Below are 12,396 nucleotides of genomic sequence, written 5' to 3' on the forward strand. Positions count from 1 at the left end.
GTTCCCCATATATCTTGTCTTCCTTCATGTCTGCTCTGGACCCTCAAGTCAGCTAGCATAGTTAGGTAAATTCCAATTCACCTGCACCCCTCCTTTTGACCTGAGTCATAGGAGTGTAGCAGGGAGCTTCAGCAGCAGTATTGATTTATGGAGTTTTCAGTTGTCCTTTCCCTCCCTCTTTTCTTTTGTGCCAGAGAAACTATTTATGTGACCATTCTAGAACTAGGTTTCAGATCCATTTAAACTGATCCAATTTAAATTGCCTGTTTCTAAAAACATATAGTCAGCAGGTTTTCTGTGTTTATAACTTGGCCCTGCAAACATTTGTCCAGACAGCTCTTAGAAGGCAAAGTGCTACAGAACAAGAAGGAAGGACAATGCTTAAATGCCATTGCCATGGAAGCTGAATGATACTGGTCATGACATGGTTTGTTACAGCAGTATATTCTGGTCACACCTTCAAAGATACAGCCCTGCAGTTTAAGAAATGGTCCTTAAGGAAAGGGGAGTAAGTAATGTAAACTCGTAGGTGTAGTGCTTGAAGAAAACATTAATGAAACCTTACCTGTATAGTTTGGCAGACTGCTGAACGTACAGATGCTGTGAGATTATCTGACAGAGACCTTGGTGGTTTGTAATAGTTTTGGCTCTAACTTTACAATAAGAAGTATTCAGCAGTAGTATTTGCTTGAAGCATTTGTGATTTTTGTGGTGAGGAAGTGGAACCTTCAATGGATGCTTAGAACCATCCTTACCTTTTTAAAGATTAGACTATCAGTTCTTCATAGCTTGTTGTGTAGCAAATGATTGGCAGGTATAAACCACTGTCTCCTGGAGAGATTACCACCTATGATCCAGCAGATTGACATAGCAACGAAGAAGCAGGAAGTATCTGCTATTATCCAGTTATACTACATGAAGTTTCCACTGATATTTTTACTTGTGCTTTTGAGAAGGAGGCAGGCAGGCTGGCCACTGCGTATCTTATATCATGCCCTTCTGCTCTGGTCTGTTGAGGTGATGTTTCAGAGCCAAAGTGTTTTGCTGAATAACATTTGCATGACAGCTGCTGCTGTTTCAGACTCTGGTTGATTACTGTGTTGACTAATTTACACCAATCTTGAAGATTTCTTCTTTTTGTTCTCTGTATAGGAAGCTGCAGGCAAGATCTTGACCTGGAGCTGGCATCGATGTAGGATTGTACTTTGGTTTTGAACAGCATCATAGTTAATATTAGTCTCTGAACATATTCAAGACCTCATGAGTGTTTCTAGGTTCTCTGAGAATACATCTTGCACTCCTTTCAAAGTAAAGTTTTCTCAATAACCATGTAATTGGCGTTTCTGAACAGTTAGCTAACCAAGGATTGGGAAATGGGCACTCTACTGGTTTGAAATCCCTGAAGAGGCAAGTGAACAGCGGAAATTTCCTAAAGCAGACTTTCATTAGAAATATTTCCTAATAAAGTTTCAGAATGAGAGTGTGAAAGTAGTTGCTTCTGAAGCATTGCTAAGAAAGTTCTTGTTAAGTGTCAGTTTTTTCCTATTGTAAGAACTTCGTGTTTCTAAATAGAAGCCTTTGCACCTCCTCTCTTTTCCCCATAGCCTGTTTCTGTAGAATTATTCCCAAACTGCTGTGCACTCCACAGCCCCACATCTTGTCTGTGGTTCTAGCTTGTGGTTTGTTTAGATGCTGAGGGAGGGAAGGGAGTCAATCCTTTATCAAAAGATAACAGTTGTAATTTTTGCCTGCAGCTTAACATGGCTTGCCTTCATAGACTTTGTGCTGGTTTTGATGGGAAAGAAGTTAAAATAAAAACCTAAGCAAACCTTCCCTGAAAAAGAAGGCATGACAAATATTCATGAAGTCTGTGTCACTCCTGTGATGTTGTCAGTAATATGGCAGCACTGCAAAACACTGAACTTAGGTCAGTTTGGTGTAGGCATAAAAAATTCCTTGTCTTTCTCTTGCCTGAGGTAACAAACTATTTTCTTGTCCACTACAGACATGAAATAGCTTTAACTGCAGCAAGAAAATAAATTCCACGTAGATGTTAAGAAAATTTTCCAGAGGTGATGATAATGAAATATTTAAATAGATTGCTTGGAGGGCATTAAAAAGTTTCCATCACTGGATGCCTTTACCAGATAAAATAGCTCTCAGGGATGTTATAGGTATGCTGTTTGGGGGACTGGATTAAATGAAGTCACTTCTAATTTTAGTTTTAATTATGATTTTTAATTAGGTTGGGTCATGACAAAGTTGGCTGAGGAAAAAGTTGGGATGGGTTAGCTAAATGATCTGTTGACTCAAATCAACTCTACCAAGAAGAGATTCAGAGCAGCCCTGTGGAGAAGGACTTGGGGGTGTTAATCGATGGAAAAAATGAACATGAGCCGGCTTCAGTGTGCGCTCGCAGCCCAGAAATCCAACTGTATCCTGGGCTGCATCAAGAGGAGTGTGACCAGCAGGTCGAAGGAGGTGATCCTGCCCCTCTACTCTGCTCTCGTGAGACCTCACTTGGAGTATTGTGTGCAGTTCTGGTGTCCTCAACATAAAAAGGACATGGAACTGTTGGAACAAGTCCAGAGGAGGGCCACGAGGATGATCAGGGGACTGGAGCACCTCCCGTATGGAGACAGGCTGAGAAAGTTGGGGCTGTTCAGCCTGGAGAAGAGAAGGCTGTGTGGAGACCTCCTAGCCGCCTGAAGGGGGCCTACAAGGATGCTGGGGATGGACTCTTCACTAGGGACTGTAGTGACAGGACAAGGGGTAACGGGTTCAAACTTAAACAGGGGAAGTTTAGATTGGATATAAGGAAGAAATTCTTTACTGAGAGGGTGGTGAGGCAGTGGAATGGGTTGCCCAGGGAGGTTGTGAGTGCTCCATCCCTGGCGGTGTTCAAGGCCAGGTTGGACAGAGCCTTGAGTGACATAGAATCATAGAACAGTTAGGGCTGGAAAGGACCTTAAGATCATGTAGTTCCAACCCTCCTGCCATGGGCAGGGACACCTCACATTAAACCATGAGGCCTTGGGTGGCATGGGTTAGTGTGAGGTGTCCCTGCCCATGACAGGGGGGTTGGAACTAGATGATCTTAAGGTCCTTTCCAACCCAAAATATTCTATTCTATGATTGTATGATTTTTATAATTTAAAAATCGCTAATGATTCAGGCTGCCAATTTCAGAGGGTATTATTAGCTTTTTAAAAGGAGTTGTAAACACAGATGTCAGTTTGAAAAAGATGAATTCTAATAACTTTAAAATACTGTGGAATTGCAATGTGCAGCTTGTACTGTAGAGCTAATACTGTTTTGGCAAAGCTGGGATCTAAGATGTATCTATGTATTAAAGTCAGGTGAACATTTTATGTCCGAATTTTCAAGTGATAATTTTTCAGAGGTAGTATGTCATGTTAGTTTGCCATTGTATTGTGCTGTAAGGATACTGTTGCCTCTTCCCTAGCTGCTAGATCAACTCATTTCTAAATTCATTAGATCCAGATAGCTGGCTATCTTAAGGACATGCTTCGCAGGCTCAGATGTTTTGGGATCTGCAGAGTCCTACAGAAGGTGGGCAAGGTAGTCTAGATACTGGTTGTAGAAGCTGCCGACATCTGTCCTTTCAGCCAAATTACCTTTTCTGGTATTCAGACTAGCAGGCTAACTGCTCTGGAGACAATGTGGCAGGGAGCACAGTAAAATAAAAATACTACTACTACCACTAAACCCACAAAAAAAACCAAACCCAAAACCAGAAAAAAAACCCACCAAAAAAAAACCCAAACAAAAAACAGAAAACCAAACCAAAATTAGCAAATCATAGTTGCAGCTTGTGAGATACTATAGTTCTGTGATGGAAAATAATGTATCAAACCCTTATTTTCCTTTCTGTTTTTTGTCAGGCAGCCCATAGTGGCAGATCCTCTGTGCATGATGGTCTCGGATGTTCTCAGAGGTCTTACTGAAACTGCAGTGTTTTCCATCTCACTGTATTGCTGTGATATGACTTCATATTTCAGTTATTGATGTCTTCCATTTAATCTTTTAGATTCACCTCTACAGTGTCAGTTTATTGCTAGTTTAGTTGCAGGTGGTGTTTACATGGTCTGTAAGCTAAAAAGCCTCCAGGAGCGAAATAACCACTTTCTTCCTATCGTTACTTGACAATTCACCTTGCTTTATCAGTAGATAATAATTTTCTGTCAAGATGAGACACTAATCCCATAACAGTAATTTGAGTTGATCATCTAATTTTGTGTACCAGGATTTTCTCATCAAAGACAGTTAATGCCTCAAGTTCTAAACCATTGAAAATATGCATAGGGCAGGGAATACTGCAGGGGTGTGTGGGAGAGCAGAACTTTGGAAAGTACTGGAAGGTAACAGGTGGGTTAACATGAAATGAAGACTTCCATGTCCTTTTTTGTTTGAACCAGTGGTGTAAAAGGGAACATGGTCAGTACTTCCAGGCCAAAGTGTGCTAAATAGTGTGTGCAGCTTTGGATAATCTTTGAACACAACAGGAATGTATTGTAATCAACTTTGTAAGAGTGCTAGAGAGTGAGCTGCTCTTGTACTTTGTCTAGAGAGGTAGTGTAAAATTAAGGTGAAATCTGTTACCAGGCCTTTCAGTGAAGACACCAACTTTGGTGGCTCCAGGTTTCCAAGGATGTGAAACACTGGAAGACATGAGTTGTCTTCATGAATACATATCATGCCAACAGTGTACTCCTTGGGCTAGTATTGTATGTTACCCATTATGAAATGCCTTTTCCAGTTAGTAATATGCCTCAATATCTTGTTTTTAATTTAGGCTGACACTTAAGTGCAATATGAGAGGTTTTAAGAGTAAAAATTCACGTTTGTAATTCTCTATTATTTGTATTCTCTATTATACACCAAATTCTTCTGAATTTTACCCTAAAAAAAAAAAATAAATCACAGCAGACTTCTTATAACGTATTTGTGACTGTCACTTGGCATTAGGTGCTATGGTTTTGTGAACTACTGGATTGGCAGTTGGCTTGATCAGAATAATTTTAACTACTGTGGGATAATATCCATATTACTGATAGTAAAAAGCAGTGTAAATCCCATAAGTCTTCTAAGATATTCTTGTGCTTTTTTGTAATTGGAGATTAGAATTTGAAAATATGTAAGCCTGAATGTGTGAATAAACTGAGATAACACAGAAGAAATTGTTAGGTCTAGAAGTCTTGTAACACTTCTATAATTTTGGGAGTGGGATGCTAAAATAGGTTGAAGATTTTTAATTGGAACATCATGAAAGATTAGTAACTGGTATGCAGAGAGTTGTGATTTGTGTCCCCCCCCAACACTTCCCTCCCCCCCTCCCCCCCCCGCCTGGTGTGTAGTGGGCATACTCCTAAATTGCTATTACTACATCAAAAATGTCCTCATCTGTCTTTGGAGCACTGATTTTAATACAGAACATTGAGTGTTGCTTGCTTTCTAACTCATCTTTCAGCAAATTGCATATTAATGTTCATGCTAATGAAATAAGAGAGTATTAAGTGGCATAATTCAAAAGTGAAGGAAACTTTGTCTGCTGAGAGGCATGTCTGAGATAGCTCCTGTTTTTCAAACAGGGACTCTTCTACAGATAATGCCAAGTAACACCACTGTTGTACCACCCTGCCATGGTGCTGCTTACAGCTGTGTTCTAGAGGCCTGTAAACAATCCGTGTTTATCAGAGCAGATTTGGTGTGTCATGTCAGAACTTCACTCAGCCCAGTGCCTGGGCTATTTCTGACAGTAGCCAATAGTGTCTACCAGAGAGGCTAGAATGGAGCAAATAAATAGGGTGGCCCATCTCTTGGAACAGTATCTCAGCTTCAGATAAGTTTTGACTGAGAAAAACTGAGTATATAATATAGTAATTATGAAGTTGCCCTGTATGTTGTTGGACCCAACATGCAAGTATGGGGGGGGTAAAATGATGGTGTCATGTGTTGCCCCCACCCCAGAAGTCTAGAGTAGTCAAAAAATACAATATTTATGTATCAAATGTCCTTTTCATGTCAGAGATACAATAGTGAGATAGTATTTTTGTTTTCTTGCATATCTCTCCACCTTTCTATTATGTATAAGAATATGTACATTTCTTTTGTAGCCACGTCATGAATACTTTAATGTCCCAGTGTACTAAATGGCTTCATTCATCATGCATGCAGAATTTCAGAGGAGATAGACCTGTGACTTACTCATGGCAGGACATTATCATCAGCTTGGTGAATCCAGTCATCTTGAATCTAACAGAATGCCACAACCATTCTCTGCTGTTGTACTTTCTTCTTCCCCTTCTGTTTTACAGTGTTGTCTCTTCACGTGTCCTTTCAACAGAACTTGTGCTTGTTGGCATATGGTTTTAACTTTTTTTGTGTGTAAGCTTGAAGTCTTATGCTTTAAAGTTCTGTAGAATTTTCCAAGCTAAATATCTATATACTGCAGCACCTATACTGTAACATTACTTGACCTGTGTTTATCTTGCAAATAAGTTGTGGTGGTATTTAAACGTATACTTAAAACCTGTAGATGAAGTTAATATTTACAGAGAAACTAGTGAAGCAGTAGTATGTGAACTGTGTATACACACAAGTGTTAAATGATGTTACACACAATCCTACACAGACCTTGCACCTTTAATTAAGGTGCACACAGCAATATATTTAATGAGACCTCCTTATAAAGAGAAGGAAGGCAGAACTGATATGGGCAAAAAGAATGACAGGTAAATCTGAAGTTGCAAAATTTGTATTTAATTGTTCAAACACTCTTGTGAGTAGTTGAACAATTGCTGCTACTGAAGGAGAGAACAAGCTCATTGCTTTACAAATGGCTAGGGTTGGAAAGATTTTATTTTTTAAGTCCATTCACAGCATACTTGAAAAATGTCACCTTCAATTGGCATTTCCAGTTTTAAGTGCAAACTACCTTGTATATCAGAGAACTGCCACAAGGATGAATATAAGTGCCATTCAATTAAAAAGTAAGGGCAGAGAGAGAGGGCATGTATTGCATCCCCTGTTTGCCTAGAAGAGGAGAATAATTTGTAAGCTAAAATCAGTGCTGGTTTTGAAAAATTGTTTAAATGTAATTAGCAAGAAATTGGTTACCAAGATTAACCACAAACAGCTAGTTGCATGTATTATATGTGGTAATGCACTACCTTTTAAATGTTAAACTGACAGAGAAATGGGAGATTTGGGGAATTAGACAAAAGATCTGTATTGAACTTGCAGCATTCTGAAGTCTTAGAAAACAAGATCATAGGAGTGGCTTTCCACTTTGAAGTTTGCTTTTTTTCTGTAAGACATTAACAATGTGTTTGAATGTCTGGTTAATGCTGCTTTAGCCTGCATTATTTCATGCCTGTTGGCTTAAAATGCTGTGCATTGAGCTGTAATGAGATGCTGTTTTTCTTGTTATCTGTATACAGCTGCTTGCTTCTAAATGACTAGGTAATGAATTAGCTTTCCTGGCATGTTTGAAATAAAGTATTGCATGCACTTTTGTCTCATGTGAATGACTTTTTTTCCTCATCTGTGTTCTGATATATTTCAAATTTGCATTGTTTGCCTGGGGTGATTCTGAGCTGCAGGTAGTGTATAATACCACAGAATGCTTTCCATAACAATTGGCTAAAATGTTTGACACTTCCTAAAACAAATAACATGAACAAAACATAATCCATTTACTTGTTTCTTAAAAGTCATAATTGATGAATTAATTCCTCTAACAAAATACATTAGCCTTTAGGTGTTCCTTGAGATTGTATTGTTGCTGTGCGAATAAGAAGGCATGTCTGTCTCAAGGTTACTGCTGTAGTATTAAAAAATTCTCACTGAGTTTTAGGGTGAGAGACCTGTGGGCAAGTAGCCATGTACTTGAAATACATTTAAGTTCATTGTTAGCCAATTACCTTGATATTCTTGAAGAAATTTAATCTTTAAGTATATGCCTGGTGAAAATTACCCACAACTCTGAATTGGCAGGGGAGACAATAATACTAAACTGCTCTAAAGACAGTAGCAGCAGTGCACTGTGTTTCTTCATAGCTATCGAGCAACTCCTCAGGTCATTTAGTAAATATTGTGTCTTACCACTGAGTAACTGTAAGTATCCACAGCTGTCTAATCAATTTAAAATTGTGAAGTTTAGTACAAATGTACTCATGACCCCGAAATGCCTGAGAAGTTACAGTTTGTTGTCACTTCTGTTGCTGTAGTTAAGAATGTAGGATTTTGGGGTTTTTTTGGGTAAAATGTTTTAAGTTGGTGGATAGGAGAGATGCATGTTCTCTAAAATGAATGCAACAGAGTAATCTGATAATAAAATACGACAGGTTATATTAAAAATGCTACAAAGCCTTTTCTTCAATCAGTATCTCTTTTGGGGGATTTGTGTTTAAAATACACATGTAAATCTTTAATCCTGCCATTCTCTGGCTTTGTCAAGTCTAAGAATATTTAAATATTGCATCAGTGAGAAAAACCACAACATCATTAATGTAAAATGCAAGTATCTTTTTTCCAGTTTTAAATTCTGTTTTTCTTGAAATTTCTTATTTGCTGCTGGATTTTGGAAGCCATCTCAAAGTGTTCAGAGGTGGCCTGTTCTAGGCACTGACTGACTTTTAAATTAAGTTGCTTTTAAAATATGGCTTATTCTTTCAATTCTAAATCGCCTTATATAAGAACTGAATGAGGCTTGTGAACTTGATTATTTTGTGCTACACTCAGGGTAGATAAAGACGATGTTCTGGTGTTATTTGCAAGGTCTAAGACATTTAATTATGTATTTTGCTGACAATGTTTTTCTAATATTTAGAAAGCAGTTGAAAAATAATTTGCTGCCTTAACTGTTATCTGCCTTTTTTTTCTGCTTCATGACATGTCTTGGTTTAGGATGCTAAAGTAAGTTTATTCAGACTGTGGATACTAAACCTGTTTGTTTCCATAAGGACACAGTATCCCTTTTTGATATTGTTAATAATTATGGAAAAGCACAGCCTAAGTATTTCTGACTAAACTACTATTTTTTTTCAGATGCTATAGGAATAATGACTACAACACTGATGTAACCCTTTGCAATGTGTTATACAACTTGCTCTGAATCTAAACAAAGCTATTTAAGATTAGAATTAATTTAAAACTTTATGCTTGGTGTGGAATAATACCATTCCGATCCTGGCAATTCCTCCACTTCTGCAGGGGTCAATTTGTGGACACCAGGTGTACCAAGTACCTTGTTCTGGTTTTATGAACTACATAAAAAAAATCTGATCTCCTGTGAAGAGCTTAAGGGATACTGTGTCTTTGTTGTATCAGTCATTTCATTCATCCATTTATTCATTGTTCCCTAACAGATTTTTGAGACCCATGAAACAACTCACCACAAAAATCATTGACTCCGTTGCAAGATGCTTCCCCATCTGTCCCCAGTTCATGTCTTTGTTACTGGGTTGTGATTTGTTCCCTGCTGGTACATCTGAATTGCTTTAGTTTTCTTGCACTTAAGGCCAATAAAATCTACCAGCGATTCCTGTGAGCCCCGGCAATCTAATTATCAGTGCTTTGAAAATTGAAGCTAATCCTGTGTTTGCAAACTGCAATACTTCTTTATTTTCATGCCTTTCAGCTTTTCTTCTTTAATGAAGCATTTTTCATACTAACTCAACTCATATACGGTACTGTTCAACAGAAGTGCAGAGTCCATTTACCACTGTCTCATATTTTCCCTCCATAGGAAGCAGAGACCCCACGTAGTGTACTTGAAGAAATTGGATTGACATAAATCTTCACTTCAGCTGATGACATATTAATATTTCACACTGTAAATGTTCACTGCCTTCATTGTAGTGTTTAGCTAATGGTGTAAGATGCTGTTTGTCAGTATTACTGTTTTGCTAAGCTGCTTCATTCAGGCCTACAAGAAAAATACTCCTTTTTGAAAAGGGAACAAGAAATTAAAAGTCCAGAAATCATAAATTAAAGGGAATTACATTAAAATTGACTCAGTGTCTCATGTTGCTGCATTTATAACAAAATTGCATTTGACTTCAATAAGTGTACTTTTTTTATAAGCAAACTTGACTTCAGGAAATAAGTGTATCACTATGACATATCTAAATGAAAAGAAACTATGAAATGTTATGGTGTAGAAATTGTGTTTATGCAACCAAAGACTTTTGTTCATCTACATTTCAGTCACCAATTGTGATAATTCTGCTTATTTCAGTTGATGCATACAGATTGGAAATGCCTGTTTACTACTGAATTTGTCATTATACCAAAGAATCCTGTTAGGATCTGCATATCTCACTGATAAAAACTGTTAAGGTGATACAGCTTTTGCAAGAAAACTGTAAACTGATCAACTCACTAGACAGGAAGTGTAGCTACTCTGAGCAAAACTGTGCATGTTTCTATGCTGAAAAGGGAATGTGTGAATTTAAAAAAAAAAAAAAAGGAAACTTTTTAAACTTAAAAACCTAATATTAGCTTGCTCTGCACATAAACACAAAAAAGGAGGTAGGCTTTCTGACTGCATAGAGGTGCATAATGAAAATTAGATAATTTTGAAAATGGGGAAGAAGGAGCTTTATAAAAGTGACTTTTTATTGTTTTCTTTCCAACTCTACAAATTAACTTGTATTTATTGGTGTTTTATAGTTATGCTTTAATGGGTGTATAGGTACCTTAAAAAACCCTAAATCCCACACCCTGTCGATGTCATTTTAACTGCTTTTCTTAACTTATACCTTTAACTGTGACACATCCCTTACAACACTCCTGCGTGACATACAGTTGAACCAACTTAATTTGCAGTAAGAGCTTTTAAGTATTAGATTTGTATAGTAGATTCACTGCAACTTATGTCAAATGATAGCAAGTAATATTTTGACACTTGGAGCAGCCAAGCAGTAGTTATAAATGAAACCTGTTTCACTTGCTTGAGGGAATCAGATTCACGTGTGCTTTTGAGGTCATGCGTCATGCTTTGGACTAGCCAAATTCTGTGCATCTGCATGGTGTATCTGCATCTCTGAGGAGGGGGAGCTGCTTCCCTGTCTTCCTCCCTCCCCAGTAACTTCACTCTAAGAGTCAACATTTTGGCTTGTTTGCTTGAGTCAGTAGTACCACGTTTTCACAAACCTTAGCTTTGGAGCTGTTGTTAGAAGCAGTCATGCACTGCTAGCATAAGCATTTACATAGCCATCTGGAGAGCCAGACTGGCAGCTTGATGCCATCTAGGTTAAATTTAACCCCCTGGGACTGGCTCAGTGTTGCCACAAGCGAGCCCCTGATACAGATCCCAGTATAAATAAATGCATGGGGCAGCAGAAGGGCAGTGCCAGAGTGGAGCGTGAGAACTCACAGAGGTGGAATTTGTCTCCTTCGGCCCTTTCTGGGATTTAAACATATGAATTGCTGGAGACTGTTTCTATTCTAGGGCACACCGAGGCAGTGGTTTGCATTTCCCCAGTGCATGACCTGCAGGGGTAGGCAAGGGGAAAGTGGTAGCAGAATGACCCATGTGTGAGCTTGAAGTGCTAAAATTACCTTAAATCAAATCTGAAGCGATTTTGTATGTATTAAACATGTTTTTAATGTTTACACTGTCACTTGTATGTGCTTGGCTGGATTAAGCTTTGTTGTGGTTGTGACAAACTGTTTGACCTCTGTCTGTCACATTGGTTTAGTTGTAATAAATGTCCATTTTTACACCATTACTGTGTGTTTATATGCAATTAGTTCTGGTATTTGCAAAGAAGAGGCTACTCAGTGCTAGCTTAGAAAAAGGGAAATTTTATTACAGTGCTTAACGTGTTCTTGAGCACTTTATTAAAAAAATGTGAGAGTATACTGTGTCCAAGATTAGTTATTTACATCCATTTAAAGTGTACAGAAAGCAGTAAATTGGCAAGTTTCTGGAGGGCTTACCACATTAAACATGGAATTTGTTAAAGTGGATGTGTAGTGCCGTTTCATCTGCAAATTGAAACAAACCACATTGAGAAAGGGCTCTGGATATTACAGACCGAATATTCAGATCCTTACATGGAATTATGAGCAAGTCATTGCAACAGCCACAGTCCTGGTCTAGACCAGAAGTCTTTCAGATCAGTCTGTTCTCCAGCTTTCTGAAAGAACTGAACTGGTTGATGTTACCAGAAGCATGGGGAAAACTTCATAAATCACGACACCATCTTAGGGCCTTTCTTTAGCATGAAATGTTTGTTTCTTAAATTTCATGTTTTACAGGGAACGGGTTGGGGGAAGCTCAAGTATTAATTAGACTTTCTGGATTGTTTAGGCAAGTTGATTGTTGGCTTGAGTGTCTTCAACTTCACTGAATCTTAGTCTTTA

The 12,396-nt window shown here is 38.2% G+C and overlaps 1 protein-coding gene across 2 annotated transcripts in view; it reads left to right on the forward strand.

The window, feature by feature from the left end:
• The window catches only part of AP1S2 (adaptor related protein complex 1 subunit sigma 2), a 33,151-nt gene extending 21,379 nt beyond the window's left edge, over positions 1–11,772 (forward strand). Inside the window, exon 5 of one of the 2 annotated variants that reach the window (XM_080612580.1) lies at positions 9,773–11,772. In XM_080612580.1, coding sequence (XP_080468706.1) covers positions 9,773–9,820 — 48 coding nt within the window. In that variant the 3' untranslated portion in view covers positions 9,821–11,772. Of the gene's footprint in view, positions 1–6,137; positions 7,773–9,772 lie in introns of those variants that run through there. The other variant, XM_080612581.1, reaches the window with a different exon arrangement.
• The last annotated feature ends 624 nt before the right edge of the window (positions 11,773–12,396 follow it).

Source organism: Psittacula echo (assembly GCF_963264785.1).
Source record: "Psittacula echo genome assembly, chromosome: 3".
NCBI lineage: Eukaryota > Metazoa > Chordata > Aves > Psittaciformes > Psittacidae > Psittacula > Psittacula echo.